Here is a 19,790-nt window from a genome sequence, read left to right on the forward strand (position 1 = left end):
AAGTTGTAAGTATGCTAGGTAAAGCAAACACCAACCTTATTAATGTATCAACCTCTCTCTGCCCAGGAAGTCAGAATACCAAGATCTCCAAAACCTGAGAGAATTCTTGGTAATTCTCAGTCTCAGAGCTGTTTCAAAGTATTTCTTAGACTTGTAATAGCCACTGTGTATGAGGAAAATTTTATAGAATTAGGTGATGAAAAATAGAATTACACATTCCAAACTGAGCGTGAATATATAGTGAGATTATGAGCAATAGAGACCATAAATGCACAAATAAAGGTTATCTTTAAGAAGTAATATTGCTAAACCACCACTTGAAGTTATGACTGACTGGCCAAAAAGTAAGTACATGGACGTCTTTATTTTCATTGTCCTTTGTAAGAAACAGTCATAAATTCCTATGTTAAAAAATGCATAATATCCATCTTTACCAAATCAAAGCTGCTAATGCAAATTTTGACATTTTGTAATGGAATTGAATATTATGTTAGATGTCATTTCAAAAAATAATTACCTTTGAATAGATAAAAACCATGGGACAGGTTGATTTTAAAGCATTATTTAGTGTAGCATTGTTTGAGAAATATCAAGACAGTATACACCTACCTTATTTTCAGTCACAGCTTAACAAAAACAAAAAATACAAATAGACATGGACACATACACACAAATGAGGTCATCACTCCCATGTAAAACAAGGTCATACAGACTCATCATTTATCATCTCATTTGGCATCCCTCCCTTCACTACAAATTCTGGTTCTTGGGGAAGTCAAAATAAACAGAAATGAATGCCCCGCATCCTAAGTTTAACATCCTTAATGTGTAATATCAAGGAGAAGCTGAGTTTCATGGATGAACCTCATTAATTTTGAAAAATAAGCCATGTTACTTCCGGAACACTGAAAACACACTGCAGTGTGAAAGTCTGAGTTCAGGGTCACAGTGATGCCCTAAGTGCCCATGACTAGGACAAGGAGAAGAAGTTGAGCTGTGGAGTGTTTTTCACAACATCCCAGATTCACTTGCCTATGGTTGTACCCTGGGTTGCCCCTAATTTGAGGGAAGCTTTCAGTCCTCAAGCAAAGAAAAACCAAAACCATTTCCTTCTTCGTTGTAGTATCTGCAAACCCTGGAGCTTTACTGAGGACACGATTTGTATGTGTGTGAAAGTTGAGCCTGCTACATGTCAGTAGGAAGAGTATATTTTAAAGGAAGACTATAAAATACATAATGACATAAAATAATTTCCATTCTGTGGGGAGACTTTCCTAATTGTTCAGTGACATAGAGAAATCCAAGCCCAGGAGGCACCGAATGAAGGCTGAAAATAATTGAAGGTGGTGTCTCTGTAATTAATTGGTGAAAGCCAAGGAAAAACCTTTAGAAAATTCTCTCAGAATCACAAGGTATTTGACCACTAGCTTACATAACTCATGGCTAGAAATACTAAGCCAAAAGTATTATGGACAAAGACAAAACTATCTCGTTGGAAGACAAGGCAAGAATGAAGATATAGTTAATACTTATATCCACAATGAAGATACTACTCGAGACAAGATGTTCACTTCAAGACAGTCAAGCCAGTTTTTTGTTTTTTTGTTTTTTGAGGTTTTTTTTTGGGGGGGGGGCATTTCTAGCCATTGCTGAGTCCTCATTTTGTCTTCATCGCACTCTTTTCAAGTGTCTCTGAATTCTTTCTGCAGATTGGGCAGAAAGCAAGAATCCATGATGAGAAACCACACAATAACAACATTCATCCTTCTGGGACTGACTGATGACCCACGAATCAAAGTTCTGATTTTCATCTTCCTTTTCTTTACCTACATGTTGAGTGCAGCTGGGAATCTGACCATTATCTCCCTCACCTTCATAGATTGCCGTCTGAGGACAGCCATGTACTTTTTTCTCCAAAATTTCTCTTTCTTGGAAATCTCATTCACAACGGCTTGTAGTCCCAGATTTTTGTACAACATAGCAACAGGTGACAAAATCATTACTTATGCTGCTTGTGCTGCTCAAATATTTTTTACTTACCTCTTTGGGATAACGGAATTTTTTCTTCTGGCCACCATGTCCTTTGACCGCTATGTAGCCATCTGCAAACCCTTGCACTATGTAACCATCATGAATAACAGAGTCTGCAATAGGTTAATCATCAGCTGTTGGATGGCTGGTTTGTGCATCATAATCCCCCCACTAAGCCTGGGCCTCAATCTGGAATTCTGTGACTCTAACGTCATCGACCATTTTTTCTGTGATGCCACTCCTCTGCTAAAGATATCGTGCTCAGACACACAGTTCATAGAAAGAATGATTTTAGTGTGTGCTGTGCTGACATTCATCATGACCCTTGTGTGTGTAGTTCTGTCCTACATTTATATCATCATGACAATTCTAAGATTCTCTTCCTCTCAGCAAAGGAAAAAAGCCTTTTCGACCTGTTCTTCCCACATGATTGTGGTTTCCATCACTTACGGCAGCTGTATATTCATCTACATCAAACCTTCAGCCAAGAAAGAGGTGGCTCTTAATAAAGGAGTTTCCCTGCTCATTTCTTCTATTTCACCCACGTTGAACCCTTTTATTTATACCCTGAGAAACAAGCAAGTGAAGAAAGCCTTGAATGACTTGATCAAAAGGATTACGTTCTTCTTCAAAAAGTAAGAAAAAAGGTACTTGATTCATCATGATGAAAGCATGAATATTCCTTCAAATTTCTGGTAAAATTCTAATCATACTAGAGTTTTTGATAATCTCTTTTCCAGTTTTATTAACATTTTGCAACTTCTTTAACTTTACTGATGGGGAACTATTACCATTTGACTCTTCTCTTCCATATCTATTTAACAATTCCATCCACATGGATATGTTTGTAATAAAATTTGAGTTAAAAGTTATAAATGAGGTGTAACACAGTAATAAAAAGCACAAGTTTTTGTAAGAATATAATTCCAGAACTAAGAAAAATACGATTGATTAAAATACTGTAAAAATTCTAACCAGAGCAAATGTCTGAGAAATTGTCAGTACAATTTAATAACGATCATTTTCAGTGTTTTGCTATTTTATAGCAACAACATAGACTCAACAACATGCTACTAAACAACCAATGGATCACTGAAGAAATCAAAGAGGATATTTCAAAATACCTAGCAGCAAATGACAATGAAGAGACGACACTCCAAAACCTATGGGATGCAGCAAAAGCCATTCTAAGAGGAAAGTTTATAGCAATACAAGCCCACCACAGGAAACAAGAAAAAGCTCAAATAAACAAGCTAACTTGACATCTCAAGCACCTCAAGAGAGAAGAACAGACAAGACCTAAAGTTAGTAGAAGGAAAGAAATCATAAAGATCAGGGCAGAAATCAATGAAATGGAAACAAAGAAAACCACAGAAAAGATCAATAAAATGAAAAGCTGGTTCTTTGAAAAGATCAACAAAATTGATAAACTCTTAGCCAGACTTATCAAGCAAAAAAGAGAGGGGACTCAAATCAATACAATTAGAAATGAAAAAGGAGAAGTAACAGCGGACATCACAGAAATACAAAGGATTATAAGAGACTACTACATGCAACTATATGCCAATAAAATGGAAAACCTAGAAGAAATGGACAAATGCTTAGAAAAGTACAATCTTCCAAGACTACACCAAGATGAAAGAGAAAAGATGAATGGACCAATCACAAGAACTGAAATTGAAACTCTGATTAAAAAACTTCCAACAAACAAAAGTCCAGGACCAGATGGCTTCACAGGCAAATTCTATCAAACATTTAGAGAAGAGCTAACACCTCTCCTTCTGAAACTTGTTCAAAAAATTGCAGAGGAAAGGATACTTCCAAACTCATTCTATGAGGCCACAATCATCCTGATACCAAAACCAGAAAAAGATTCCACAACAAAAGAAAACTATAGGCCAATTTCACTGATGAACATCAATGCAAAAATCCTCAACAAAATACTAGCAAACCACATCCAACAATACATTAAAAGGATTGTATATCATGATGAAGTGGGATTTATCCCAGGGATGCAAGGGTTGCTCAATATCCGCAAATCCATCAGTGTGATACACCACATTAACAAACTGAAGAATAAAAACCAAATGATCCCCTCAATAGACACGGAAAAAGCCTTTGACAATATCTAACACCCATTTCTGATCAAAACCCTTCAGAAAGTGGGCATAACGGGAACCTACCTCAACATGATAAAGGCCATATATTTACAAACCCAAAGCAAACATCATTCTCAATGTGGAAAAGCTGGAGGAATTCCTGCTGAGATCAGGAACAAGACAAGGATGTCCACTCTCGACACTACTCTTCAACATAGTTCTGGAATTCCTCGCCACAGCAATCAGAGAAGTAAAAGAAATAAAAGGAATCCAAATTGGCAAGGAAGAAGTAACACTATCGCTATTTGCACATGACATGATACTATACCTAGAGAATCCTAAAGACTCTACCAGAAAACTGTTAGAGCTCATTCACGAATTTGGCAAAGTTGCACGATACAAAATCAATACACAGAAATCGATAGTGTTTCTATATACCAACAATGAAAAAGCAGAAAAGGAAATTAGGGAAGCAATCCCGTTTACCACCACATCCAAAAGAATAAAATACATAGGAGTAAATCTACCTAAAGAAACCAAAGACCTGTACTCTGAAAACTATGAGCCACTGATGAGAGAAATCAATGACACAAATAGATGAAAGATATACAATTGCTCATGGATTGGAAAAGTTAATATTATCAAAATGACTATACTACCCAAGGCAATCTACAGATTCAATGCAATCCCTATCACATTACCAAGGACATTTTTCACAGAACTCAAATAAAATATTTTCAAGTTTGTTTGGAAGCACACAAGACCCAGAATAGCCAAAGACATCCTAAAAAAGAAAAATGGAGCTGGAGGAATCAGCCTCCCAGACTTCACACTATGCTACAAAGCACCAATCATCAAAACCACATGGTACTGGCACAAAGACAGAAATATACATCAGTGGAACAGGAAAGAAAGCCCAGAATTCAACCCATGCACCTACAGCCAACTCATCTATGACAAAGGAGCCAAGGATATACAATGGAGAAAGGACAGCTTGTTCAACAAGTGGTGCTGGGAAAACTGGACAGCCACATAGAAAAGAATGAAATTAGAACACTCCCTAACACCATATACAAAAAATAAACTCCAAGTGGATTCAAGACCTAGATGTAAGACCAGACACTATCAAACTCTCAGAGGAAAACATAGGCCAAACACTCTCTGACATAAACGACAGCAACATCTTCTCAGATCCACCTATCAGAGTACTGACAACAAAAACAAAAATAAACAAATGGGACCTAATCAAACTTCAAAGTTTCTGCACAGCAAAGGAAACCCTAAACAACACAAAAGACAACCCACACAATGCGAGAAAATCTTTGCAAGTGAATCCACTCTCAAGGGATTCATCTCCAAAATTTATAAACACCTTCTGCAGCTCCATACCAAAATAACAAACAACCCCATCCAAAAATGGGCAGAAGATTTAAATAGACAGTTCTCCAAAGAAGACATACAGATGGCCCAAAAACACAGGAAAAGATGTTCAACATCACTCATTATTAGAGAAATGCAAATCAAAACCACCATGAGGTACCACCTTACACCAGCCAGAATGGCCATCATCCAAAAGTCTATAAACAAGAAAGTGCTGGAGAGGGTGTGGGGAAAAAGGAACCCTAGTACACTGTTGGTGGGATTGAAAATTGGGGCAACCACTGTGGAAAGCAGTATGGAGATTCCTCAGAAAACGAAACATAGAACTACCATTTGATCCAGCAATCCCACTCCTGGGCATCTTTCCAGAGAAAATCACAACTCGCAAAGACACATATACTCCGATGTTCATTGCAGCACTATTTACAACATCCAAGACATGGAAACAACCTAAATGTCCATCAACAGAGGAATGGTTCAAGAAGCTGTGGTACATATACACAATGGAATATTACTCAGCCATTAAAAAGAATGAAACACCAGCATTTTTAGCAACATGGATGGACCTAAAAGTTATCATGCTAAGTAAGTGAAGTCAGTCAGACAATGAGACACCAACATGAAATGCTTTCACTGACATGTGGAATCTGAAAATAGGACAGACTGAACTCCTTTGCAGAACAGATGCTGACTCATAGACATTGAAAAACTTATGGTTTCCAAAGGAGACAGTTTGGGGGGTGGGGGGATATGCTTGGGCTGTGGGATAGAAATCCTGTGAAATCAGATTGTTATGGTCATTATACAACTACAGATGTGATAAATTCATTTGAGTAATTAAAAAAAAGAAAAAAACAAAACAAACAAACAAAAAAAAAGTCATACAAATAGAAAAACTTGTCTACCTACAACTTAGAATTTTTCATAGAGGAATTGTCTGGAGTATAAGCAATCATATGTCAAAGATATTTATATAAAACCTTTAGAGTAGTATTTCTTATTATACAAACAGAAATGTAAACAACTTAAGTTTCCAAACTGGTGGTAATTATTATCATAGAGAGGTTATAATTTTATAAAGGAAGTCATTAAAACTGCTATAAATCTCCATGTGTTAATAATTAAAGACACCATAACAGGCTGGATGAAATGCTAGATTACAACAGTGTTTGCAAGTTTACCTCTGCTCTTAAGTTTGAGTGAGTCAACCTCTGAAACTTCTTTTATAAGGCAATTTACAATGGTAATCTCTAAGTCATGTTTTTCCTTTTGACCTTCACATTTTTTTCATAAAATCTATGAGTTAAATAAAGAAAGTAGAGAAAGCATTTATCAATGCCAATTTCATTGCCTTGGAAGATACAGGAAAAAAAATTAAACATTTTATTGTTGGAATTATATTAGCCAGCATCATCACACTGTATCTAATATTATTCTTGCACTTTCTTGTCATTAAGAGCACTGTCCACACTGCTGTCAGGTTCACTTTCAAAACTTTATATAAATATTCCTTGGTGACTTTCAAACCCGGGTCTCCAAGGACTCTTTTGTTTGTTGACTCTAATGATTCTTGTTATAGGTAGAATACATAAATTAACAAGCCACAGTATTTGGTGCCAAATATGTTTTCCTGACCAATGATTTTAGAATACGAACAATCCCTGATCAGTCAATAGCCTATGATATACCCCCAGCTCTTTAAAATAGGCATTATTTTATTTCAGATACCAAGCCAAGAACATATATTCCTAGTATAAAATGGCAAAGTACCTCTTATACAAGAAGTTCTGTGGTATAGGAAGTATATGAAATGATATATGATATAGGAGGCTCTGGGTATTTCCAGGGAATTTCTAGCTGAGGTAGTTTCCTGAGAAAACGTGGCATTCAGGTCTCCACTGGCATATTCCTGTTCACTCTGTTTAAGAGTATGTTCAGGAGTTCCCGACGTGGCACAGTGGAAACGAATCTGACCAGGAATCATGAGGTTGCGGGTTCAACCCCTGGCCTTGCTCAGTGGTTTAAGGATCCAGCGTTGCTGTGAGCTGTGGTGTGGGTGGCAGACATGGCTCGGATCTGGTGTTGCTGTGGTTGTGGTGTAGGTTGGCAGCTGTAGCTCTGATTGGACCCCTAGCCTGGAATCTCCATATGCTGCAGGTGCAGCCCTAAAAATAAAAAAATAAAAATAAAAATAAGAGTATGTTCAAACTGTCCAGAGATGCCATGAGATAACTTAGAGCTTAAATGGTAAGTATGACAATGTTTTGTACCTTACTTATTTTAATGGTTTGTATGTGCGCATTCTGGCAGAAGACAGGAGGTGAATGGGAAATGTCATGACAGATTTTTCTCTTTAAGCGAAGTGTTAGACTTAAAAAAACAATACAATTAGCATTTGAAGGTACTATCCTACAATCAGTTAAAAGTGGAGCACATATAAATCTCACAGGATATCATAAGGTTTATATGGATAATGTCTGTAACAGACTTAACCAGTGCCTGGATCATACGAAGAGACTAGTAAGCAGGCATTATTATAATTATATTGAAATACATTTATATTATGACTTATACTGAATGAATTCATAAGATACATGATCAAGTGTTATCAAGAATGGTGGGGTTGGAGTTCCCATCGTGGTGCAGTGGTTAACGAATCCGACTAGGAACCATGAGGTTGCGAGTTCGGTCCCTGCCCTTGCTCAGTGGGTTAAGGATCCAGTGTTGCCGTGAGCTGTGGTGTAGGTCGCAGACGCGGCTCGGATCCCGCGTTGCTGTGGCTCTGGCATAGGCCAGTGGCTACAGCTCCTATTCGACCCCTAGCAGGAGCAGCCCAAACAAATAGCAAAAAGACAAAAAAAAAAAAAAAAAAAAAAAAAAAAAAAAAAAAAAAGAATGGTGGCGTTGAAACCCAGAGAGTAAGCAATGAGAAAAAAATGCAATCTGCAAAAACAGAGGCAAAAAGGTAGACTTGAAAGAAATGCCAATGGAGGAAAGAGTTTCGTGGAAACTCTATTCAGCAACTTTTGTCTTGACTTTTTTTCCATAATATGGTGTGTAAATATGTTTCAGTATGAGTGGTTAAATGAAGCGTCCAAGTAAAGCTTTTATATCCTTCAGAAGTTGCTTCATTATAAGCAGCACAACCTCACAAGGAGATGAAAGTGCAATAAAGTAACCAGGTTGTACTGCACAGTGTTATCCAAGAAGTAACATAAGATACAGGAAGAATCTAGAACCTCAAAACTGTATGTTTTGTAGTCTTTTACCCTTACAAAGAATGATCAAACAATACAAAGCAAAAAAAAAAATTATTTAAGAGATAACTGAAATGCCTAGTTTAGGCCCTGCTATGAATCTTTGTTAGGATTTTAATAATTCCCAAAACTTACAGCAAAGAAATGAAATCTGAGGTCAATATTTTTTATTTTTCTTATGTACTGAAATAAAACATTTGGCAGAATGAAAAAAAGCCTATAATATATGAAATGCAAAATAAATGTTATATAATAATAAATGCATAGAGTTATAAAGTGGTAACACAAAATATAGGAAATGAAGCTTTAACTAGAACTGCAAAATGACAAATCAGATGTTTTTGAGTCAAAACATGTTTTGCCCTTAAAATGAATGACTCATTAGAAAGCGAAAAAAATTGAACTGAAGAGATTGCAATGTCTTGTTTGGGTCCTGCTCTAAAATTTTATTTATGATTTTAATGATCCCCAAATTTTAAAGCAAAGAAATGAAATAGAAGTTTATTTTTTTAAAAAACTTTACTTAAGATTTGAAGGAAGCATTTGGCCGAATTAAAACGTAGCTACAACATAGGAAATAAAAAATAAATGTAATATAATAAAAAAATCCACAACCCAGGGTAGGAGCTAAAAATACTTAATTCATTATACATTAAATTTACGAGTTTACTAAAGGAACAGTTAGACTGTAAGTCAAAAACTAAAAGGTATAAAATAATTTTACTTGTCATTATGTATAAACAGACCGGGAAGGTCTGCTCACTGTAAAATATGAAATGTATTCCTTGGATCCACAAGTAAAACTCATGGATGTTGGAGGAGTCGAATATACAAGAGAGTGTTCATCACTGGATGACTGTGACATTGAATTCTGCAGTTCAAATCTCTCTGACATTGACATGCAGGGTTGGCAAAATCCAGGAGTCAATAATGAGAAACCACACTGCAATAACAACATTCATCCTTCTGGGACTGACAGAAGATCCTCAGCTGCAGCTTTTGCTTTTCCTTTTCCTCTTTCTCACCTACATATTGAGTGTAGCCGGAAATCTGACCATCATCACCCTAACCTTGCTGGATCCCCACCTTAAAACCCCTATGTATTTTTCCTCCAAAATTTCTCTCTCCTAGAAATCTCGTTTACAACTGCCTGTATTCCAAGATTCCTACACAATATATCAACTGGGGACAGAACAATTACTTATAATGCATGTCTCACTCAAATATTTTCTACAGATCTCCTTGGGATAACTGAGTTCTTTCTCTTGGCAGCCATGGCATATGATCGCTATGTGGCCATCTGCAAACCCCTGCATTACATGACAATCATGAGCAACAAACTCTGCAAAACAATGGTTGTCTGCTGTTGGCGGGCAGCACTTATGATTATCCTCCCTCCATTCAGCTTGTGTTTTCATCTGGAATTCTGTGATTCCAATCTCATTGATCATTTTGCCTGTGACGCCTCTACTCTCCTGAAGATCTCATACTCAGACACCTGGTTAATCGAGCAGATGGTTATAGCCTGTGCTGTGCTCACTCTCATTACCACTCTCATATGTGTAGTTCTCTCCTACATATACATCATAAGGACGATTCTAAAATTCCCTTCTGCCCAACAAAGAAAAAAAGCCTTTTCTACCTGTTCTTCCCACATGATTGTCGTTTCCATCAGCTATGGCAGCTGCATCTTCATCTACATCAAACCATCTGCCAAAGAAGAGGTAAACCTCAATAAAGGAGTGGCATTGCTTCTTTCTTCCATTTCACCAATGCTGAATCCTTTTATATATACTCTGAGGAATAAGCAAGTTAAACTAGCCTTTCAGGACTCACTCAAAAAAATTACATTTCTTTTAAGGAAGTAAAATGTGTCTCTGGATAAACCAACACAAAAGATGCACACATCTCCCTCATTTTTTCATTAAGCCGATAACCAATAGCATCATCTCTTAGCTTTTACATCAATCAGGTTGACGTCACTGGCATTTAATCCTTCATTTTCCCTTCAATTCATATATTTAGCAACTAATTATTGATCACTGCATTGTGATGAACCCAATACATCATTTTTAATTCTTTAGCCAGAACCTATCATAATTACTTCATTCCTTTTTCTTCTTTTCAATGTTTTTCTCACACATTTTACATTGGTATATAGTTGTCATTCTTTTGTAATGAATTATAATTGACATACAATATTAGTTTCAAGCATACAACACGGTGACTCAATATTTTTATGCATGATGACATGATCACCTCAGTAAGTCTAGTTACATTATGTCTGTTGAGTGTACTGTCTGCAAAACATCATGAGGGAATGTTCTGGGATGAAAGAGACCTTCCATGTAATGTGCATTTTGGCAAGTACTTGAATGGATATATTTTTCATTATTTCTCAAAATTTACACTAAAAATGGGTGTATTTTCTTATTTTAATTATAATAATGTTAATTAAAACAAAGAAAATGAGCAAAACGACTTCAATAGGAACAACACATAAAGAAATGTTCAAATGGTAAATAACCACATGAAAATGAGATAGGACTGCAGACACACATACAGGCATCCACACGCAGTCCAAATGAGATGTGGAGTTCTTACTACTCACGGGAATGTAACTGGTACACACACTTTGAAAAATACACCACATGACTCTCCAATAAAATCTTAGGTATATTACCACCAGAAATATATGCGTATGCAAACAAAAAACATATTCAATATCTTCATACTGAGACTATTGAAAATAAGCAAGAGCTGGCAACTTGAATGTACATCACCAGCAATGCAAATAAACATTGCCATGTTTATACATGGAGTCAATATACAGCATTAAAAAAGAATAAGGTATTGCTGTATCCCAAGAGTTTTTGGATGTCACAAACACTCCAAAAAATGTTGCATAAAACAACGGGGATACAAAGGTATAGTGTATTAATTATTTTAGATCAAGCTCAAAAACAAGCCAGAGTAATATAGAATAACAGAAGTTAGAATAGTGGCTACCTTTGGTAGAATCTTGACTGCCAGAGGGTAAAAGAGAGTTAACCTTGATGACTGGTAATAGTCTAGATCTTAATCTCAGTGGTGGTCAATTTGGCTGTATATATTTATAAATATTAGGTAACCAGTATAACTTAATTCTGCGCTGTCACTACACTTTTTCTTGTGTTATATATCAATGTATTATTAAAGTGAAACTGAGACATTTCCAGGAAAACAAAAAATTAGGAAATTCATCAACAGTATACCTACACTAAATAATTATAATAATAGAGTGCTTTTTACAGCTAATAAAAATAATGATGTGTATTCTTGAAGATGCCATGAGTTAGGAAGAACACTGGATAAGAGAATAAACTGGAAATTTAAATGCATATCATCTGCATAAATAAAACAACTTTTGGGTAAATGGAGATTTTTTAAAACAACAAACACTTCTGGAAAATTAGTATTTTTCACAGAACTACCAGAAAGTTTGAGGATTTTTAATAACTTGTCTGCATGCCAGAATAAAGGATAAAGAGAGTTTCATAATATATTTATTGTTTTACTACTACTTGAGAAAGTTTTGGCTTAGCTAGACTCACACATCTTTTAAGTCCTTTAAGGAATTCCTGAATTTAGAAAATGCCAATTCAGGAGTTCCCTTAGTGGCTCAGTGGTTAACGAATCTGACCTAGCATCGATGAGGATGCAGGTTCCATCCCTGGCCTTGCTCAGTGGGCTAAGGACCCAGTGTCGCACTGAGCTGTGGTGTAGTTGCAGATGTGGCTTGGATCCCACATTGCTGGGGCTGTGGCTGTGGCCAGCAGCTACAGCTCCGATTCAACTCCTATCCTGGGAACCTCCACATGCCACAGATGTGGTCCTAAAAAGAACAAAAGACCAAAAAAAAAAAAGAGAGAGAAAAAAACTAATAGAAAATACCAATTCAAGCTTTAATTTTTGAAAAAAAAAATCCGAATTCTATCCAAACATCAACTACACTCTACTTACAAATAAAGGTGATGGACGCATATATTACTTTCGTTGTGGTTAGGGTTTCACAGAGGTAGGCATAGTTACAAACTCAGAGCACTTTCTACATTATATATGTGCGTTTTTGTATATCAATTATGTGTCCCAGTAAAGCTGCTGAAAAAATAGAAAAGGCAGGATTAAAACTTGGAGAGGAGGATTTTGTCATCTTCTTTATATATTTAATGCACAAGGGTTAGAGAATTTTATTTCACAAATTAACATTCTAGAACTACTTTCTAAAGCCTCTGAGATGTATAGTGTAAGAACCCGTGTAAGATTTTTAATCTATATTAAGAGTATCTCTAAGATACGAAGTTTTATCACCAGAGTAACTACAGTGTCATTTGATCTTAGATGGCCTGTGTTAGCATATCTAAGAACTTTCTCTTGTAAAAATATTAGGTTAATTTTCAGTTATAGGTTTAGGGGGGCCATTCAACTGTGTCTTTCTAGGTGTTGCCTAGTAACAGAGAGGGTCAAAGATCTGGCATTGACACTGTTGTAGATCAGGTGGCTGCTCTGGTGTGGCTTTGATCCCTGGTGCTAGAAATTTCACATCTTGAAAATGGACAAAAACAAAGGAAAAGGGGAGTTCCTGTCGTGGCTCAGTGGTTAACGAACCCAACTAGGAACCATGAGGTTGCGGGTTCAATCCGTGGCCTCCCTCAGTGGGTTAAGGATCTGGCATTGCTGTGAGCTGTGGTGTAGGTTGCAGATGCAGCTCGGATCCCGCATTGCTATGGCTCTGGTGTAGGCTGGTGGCTAGAGCTCCAATTAGACCCCTAGCCTGGGAACCTCCATATGCCATGGGAGCGGCCCTAGAAAAGGCAAAAAGACATACACACACACACACACACAAAAAGAAAACTGGAAAAGTGAATGTTGTTCCCTCTTAAGGAGACTGATCCTCTCTCTTGAGTGGTATAGCCTCATGCTTTGATAACCACAGGCTGAAATTTAAGCCAATTTGGTTTAGAAAACATATTAGGAATGTGGTAAATATTAGGAAGAAATATAGAGTCCCTACTCTTCATATTCTCTCCAAATGGAGGTGCTTTTTATTATAAACTCATTCCCCCAAAGTTAAAAAATACATAATTCATGCAATTTTTCAATGAAGACAGCAAAATATTTTTAATTAATTTGAACAATGATACCAGTAAGATATATAATATTAAATAATTTTAATTATTTAAACATGTATAATTTATAGAGAAATATATAACCTATAATTAAATAGTTTTCCAGGAGCATATCTACAATTAGATTGTAAAGTCAGGCAGGTCCTCTCCTCCTTTATTTCCAAGATATGGGCATTTTTTCAATAGTCTATTTGTGCAATCTCCTAAATTCCCTCCTCCCTATACTTCCCCTGATGGACGGATTTTGAATAGGAATATGATACGCTAGATGCATCCTATTCCCTTTGCTCGCATATGGTTGTTGTTCTACAGACCAGATTTCAAACCAACTGAAATCTTGCAGCAAAAGGGTCCCCAAGATGCAGGAGTAGATCTGGATTTCTACCACTGCCTATCTGATCGCTATGACTAACTCAAGATACTCTTGTTGGGATGTTCGAAGCCATGATTTCAATAACCCTGCAATAAATTTGGTAGTTTAATCCACATTTACTTGCCTACTTTCTCTCTCTACTTGACTCAGAACTCAGGCAAGGAACAAAGGTGGAATTCCTTCAGGTCCCATGGTCCCAAGTGTACCAATGAGTGACACAAACATTTTTGCATATACAAGTGATATCACACATTGGAACTACGGTGTGACAATATACCTCAAAGTTCTGAAATGTAAGTAGCTTTTGCCTCAGGAATTCTCTTTCTGATAATATAAACTAAGGGAAAAAAGGAGGCTTATATAAAATACTTAATATATAATTTAACAAGTTCAATATGAGAAACTTCATTAAATAATGCTTTATCCACAAAGAGCAGAATGCAAAAATTATGATGCAAACCTATATTTTCACCATGTAAATATTTAGTTATTGGCATAGAAAATATATATACATATATATATACACACACACACATACATACATACAAATTTCAAATACATATGTATATATATTTTTTTTTCTCAAGTGAACACATAGTCATAAAGCAACTTTGCTGTATTTCCTTAACACTTTGTTATCTATGAGTTGAAGAGTATCCCCAAATATCTTTTCATCACAAAGTTATTATTTAACTCTAGGAATACGTCCTTAAAATTGTTGCCTCTTCTTGTCTCCAAGGACATGATTCCCACTGCTGCCTGTGTTAGGTATTCTGCCAAACTTCAATGCATATTAGATTCTTTAGTCATGTTTGAACTTTGCTCATAAAGGACTATATTTATCTACACAGAGTGTTGCTGCTCATCCATAAGAGTCTGAGATAATGAAATATTCATCTTACTTCATGCGGGGAAAAAACCCTGTCTTTGCCAAGAGAGAGTATAGGTAATCTATAGATTCAATGCAATCCCTATCAAACTACCAAGGACATTTTTCACAGAACTCAAACAAAATATTTTCAAGTTTGTTTGGAAGCACAAAAGACCCAGAATAGCCAAAGATATCCTGAAAAAGAAAAATGGAGCTGGAGGAATCAGCCTCCCAGACTTGACACTATACTACAAAGCAACAACCATCAAAACCGCATGGTACTGCCACAAAGACAGAAATAGAGATCAGTGGAACAGGACAGAAAGCTCAGAATTCAACCCATGCACCTACAGCCAACTCATCTATGGCAAAGGAGGCAAGGATATACAATGGAGAAAGGGCAGCTTGTTCAATAAGTGCTGCTGGGAAAGCTGGACAGCCACATGTAAAAGAATGAAATTAGAACACTCCCTAACACCATACACAAAAATAAACTCCAAATGGATTCAAGACCTACATATAAGACCAGACACTATCAAACTCTCAGAGGAAAACATAGGCCAAACACTCTCTGACATAAACGACAGCAACATCTTCTCAGATCCACCTCTCAGAGTACTGACAACAAAAACAAAAATAAACAAATGGGACCTAATCAAACTTCAAAGTTTCTGCACAGCAAAGGAAACCCTAAACAACACAAAAAGACAACCCACACAATGCGAGAAAATCTTCGCAAGTAAATCCACTGACAAGGGATTCATCTCCAAAATTCATAAACACCTTCTGCAGCTCCATACCAAAATAACAAACAACCCATCCAAAAATGGGCAGAAGATTTAAATAGACAGTTCTCCAAAGAAGACATACAGATGGCCCAAAAACACAGGAAAAGATGTTCAACATCACTCACTATTACAGAAAGGCAAATCAATACCACTCTGAGGTACCACCTTAAACCAGCCTGAATGGCCATCATCCAAAAGTCTACAAACAAGAAGTGCTGGAGAGGGTCTAGAGAAAAAGGAACCCTAGTACACTGTTGGTGGGATTGTCAATTGGGGCAACCACTGTGGAAAGCAGTATGGAGATTCCTCAGAAAACGAAACATAGAACTACCATTTGATCCAGCAATCCCACTCCTGGGCATCTTTCCAGAAAAAACCATGACTCACAAAGACGCATGTACTCCGATGTTCATTGCAGCACTATTTACAACAGCGAAGACATGGAAACAACCTAAATGTCCATCAACAGAGGAATGATTCAAGAAGCTGTGGTACATATACACAATGGAATATTACTCAGCCATTAAAAAGAATGAAATACCAGCATTTTTAGCAACATGGATGGACCTAAAAGTTATCATGCTAAGTGAAGTCAGTCAGACAATGAGACACCAACATGAAATGCTTTCACTGACATGTGGAATCTGAAAATAGGACAGACTGAACTTCTTTGCAGAACAGATACTGACCCACAGACTTTGAAAAACTTATGGTTTCCAAAGGAGACCGTTTGGGGGGTGGGGGGATGCACTGGTGGTGTGGGATGGAAATTCTATAAAATTGGATTGTGATGATCACTGTACAACTCTAAATGTAATAAATTCATTGAGAAATAACAAAAAATGCATTACCTGAAAATGACATTATTTGAAATGCTTGTGCATTCTAAATTCAAAAGGAATCTATTACTCCCTTCCTCTTCACAATCCTATCTATAAAACACAACAGTATTTTATAACAAATGGAGAACAAATGCCTTGCCATTTTACAAGAAATTTTGTTCAGCTTCCCAATTCCTATGAATCTGGACTCTCACCTCAACCTGCCCTGAAAAAAATGGACTTATTTACAACTCCCAAAGTTGTATATGTACGATTCAAAATTAAGCCCCAGGAATACACTCCCTAAAGCCACTGAAGTCTAGGTAGGCCATATTTATTGAGAAACCACGATACAGCTGGTTCTGCTGCAGGTATTACTGCCCATCATTTTGCTCAATTATTTGAGGTGTCATAAGACATTGTCTCTAAAGTTTGTAGAGGGTCACATAAGTGCTGTTTGGCTGAGTCCACACAAGTGCATCCTGCCCTGCATTCACATACAAGCAGACTTTCGTTTTTGGACAAAGCCACATTAACCTGAAGAGACTATCTGAGATAAAACTTACTTGAGGCTAGTTCTTATTCAATTCTGCTGGAAATTTTAACTATTTTTATAAAAGAGCTCATATACTAACTCTAACGTTTTTTGTAAAGTTAAAAAAACAACTTTGCCCTAGGTGTTTAAAGTAGGTATTAGACATTTCTGTTTCAAAAGTAAAATAAAATTTACCATTGTACACATCAAAGTCAGAGAACTTATTAAGATGAAGGCTTAAAGTTGACACATACAACATAGAGTTTACATAGTTTTAATAGGGAAAACTACCAAATTCTTTCCCTCTAAAATCAGTAGCAAGATAGGAATGTCTAATTTCACCACTTCTATTCATTATTGTACTGGAGCTTCTCATCAATGTAATAATGCAAGAAAAAAGTCCAGATGGGAAAGAAACAACACTGACTTTATCCTCATTGAACTGCTATTTATATAGAAAATTCTCAAAAATCTACTCAAAAATACTACCATAAATATTTTAATAAATTTAAGAGACACAAGGTCAATAAAATGCAATAATCAGAAAGTTAATTAAAATATAGCACAAAATCATACTGAATACTTAAGGGCAAAAAAAACAACAAAAGATATCCAAAGCCTCTCTAATGCAACCCACTGAACACAGCTGAAAATTATTTTAAGGATCTAAGTAAATGGATAGATGCACCATGATTATGGAACAAAGATTCAGGCCTACAAGTATAATGAAATAAATTCTCACAATGACCTGAATGAACTTGAAAGCAAACCCTTTCTCAGTTAAGCCTCCAGATGAAAACACAACACAGCTCACACCTTGTTTAAAGATCCTAAGCAGAAGACAGAGGAAAGCTGTGCCTGGAATCCTGATGCACAGAAACTATGAGATAAGAAGCATGCAGTTTTGGGAGTTCCCATCGTGGCTCAGTGGTTAACGAATCTGACTAGGAACCATGAGGTTGCAGGTTTGATCCCTGGCCTCACTCAGTGGATTAAGGATCCTGCGTTGCCGTCAGCTGTGGTGTAGGTTGCAGACACGGCTCGGATCCTGCATTGCTGTGGCTCTAGTGTAGGCTGTTCTGGCGTAGACCGGTGGCTACAGCTCTGATTAGACCCCTAGCCTGGGAACCTCCATATGCTGCGGGAAGCGGCCCTAGAAAAGGCAAAAAGACAAAAAAAAAAAAAAAAAAGAAGCATGCAGTTTTAAACAACTAAGTTGGTCGGCATGGGTTATACAATAATAAAAAACTAATACGAGGCTTTAGGAAATGTCTATAGCTGTCATTAAAATGCAGTCGTTTGGATTATTTTATGTTCCTATTTTTCTTGCTTACTTCTCAGCATATAAAAAAGGCTTCAACATGGACTAACTCCATGACTTTAATATTGAAACCTTTCTTTGTTTACATATCTTCATTGTTTGCAAGTTGATATACATTTAGGCTCAAATGCCTAAGTCAGAGAAAAATATAAAAATGGAACCAAAACAGGAGAAAACTATCTTCAAGAATACAACTATCCTAATGGTGTACAGACAGGATAGTTACACATATATAAAGTAATAATGAATATTACAACAGCAACCTCTGCAACTCTATGCTTTATGAACCATGATTACCTTCATGCGATTTTTTTCTAGGAGACTAGACATTACAGAAAAAAGTGATTGAAGAGAAGGTTCACAGACATCCAAGGAGAAATCTAAAGTAATTGAAATGAGGATAATCCTCGCTGCCGCTGGAAAACAGCAGACGAAGGCTTCTAGAAACCCTGCTGTGGAACCCAGGCCTTTAAAGGCCACATCAAAAGCACATTTCTTCCTAATTTTTTTTTTTTTTTTACCCAGATAATCACTGGGACACATTCACTTGCTGAGTGTTTCTGGGAGTGAAAAATTAAGCTGAGGAGCTCCTGCTTTGGTGCACTTTCCAAGCTTTTTGCTTAAGGTCTCATGCAGCCTCTCAAGTGTTTACTGCAGTAGGAACAGGGTTTCTTCATTCACTATTCTCTGACATCTCTAATGCTTATGGGAAGCAATTCTCCCCAGAATCCTCTCCTGATGTCCCCGTAAACTGAGGAAAACAAAATTATGAATCGAACTGTCTACTGATCTTCCATATTTGTGCAGTTGCAGAGAACTCTCTCCAGTACAAAGAAAGATGCTGAGTCTTTTTCTAAGACAATGTATTAAGATTATCCACCCAACTACATTCATGACTAATGATTTCTTTTCCTAGATTGGGACTACATATGCTTTTAATTCATTTGATGACAAATCTATATCAAAGCCATACAAATTTACAAAGTTGTCTACCTACAACTAAGAATTTCTCATAGAGCAATTGTCTGGAGTTTATGCAGTCATGTGTGCAAATATATTTATATAAAACATTTAGATAGTATTTTTCATTATAAAAAAAGAAATGTAAACAACATACATTTCCAAACTGGTGGTAATTATTATAAA

The 19,790-nt window shown here is 36.5% G+C and overlaps 2 protein-coding genes and 1 pseudogene across 3 annotated transcripts in view; all 3 read left to right on the plus strand.

Annotated features, from left to right (window-relative positions):
- LOC146403237 (olfactory receptor 6C3-like) overlaps window positions 1-19,790 on the plus strand; it is a 555,083-nt gene that overhangs the window by 293,290 nt on the left and 242,003 nt on the right. The window lies entirely within an intron of this gene.
- Window positions 1,597-4,887, plus strand: LOC100153490 (olfactory receptor 6C2-like). Its single transcript, XM_084955918.1, has one exon. The coding sequence runs from the start codon at window positions 1,732-1,734 to the stop codon at window positions 2,668-2,670; it is 939 nt and encodes a 312-aa protein (XP_084812044.1). The 5' UTR covers window positions 1,597-1,731; the 3' UTR covers window positions 2,671-4,887.
- Window positions 9,698-12,235, plus strand: LOC146403245 (olfactory receptor 6C68-like; annotated as a pseudogene). Its single transcript, XR_014803310.1, has one exon. The product of XR_014803310.1 is annotated as an olfactory receptor 6C68-like (transcript).

This window comes from Sus scrofa, chromosome 5 (genome assembly GCF_054392235.1).
Source record: "Sus scrofa isolate SSC_HxYL_T2T_F1_AM1 chromosome 5, Sscrofa_HxYL_maternal_Yorkshire_Landrace_v2.0, whole genome shotgun sequence".
Taxonomy (NCBI): domain Eukaryota; kingdom Metazoa; phylum Chordata; class Mammalia; order Artiodactyla; family Suidae; genus Sus; species Sus scrofa.

What these genes read in the sequence shown, in the direction of transcription:
- LOC100153490 (XM_084955918.1), top strand. Translation starts at nt 1,732, where the DNA reads ATGATGAGAAACCACACAATAACAACATTCATCCTTCTGGGACTGACT.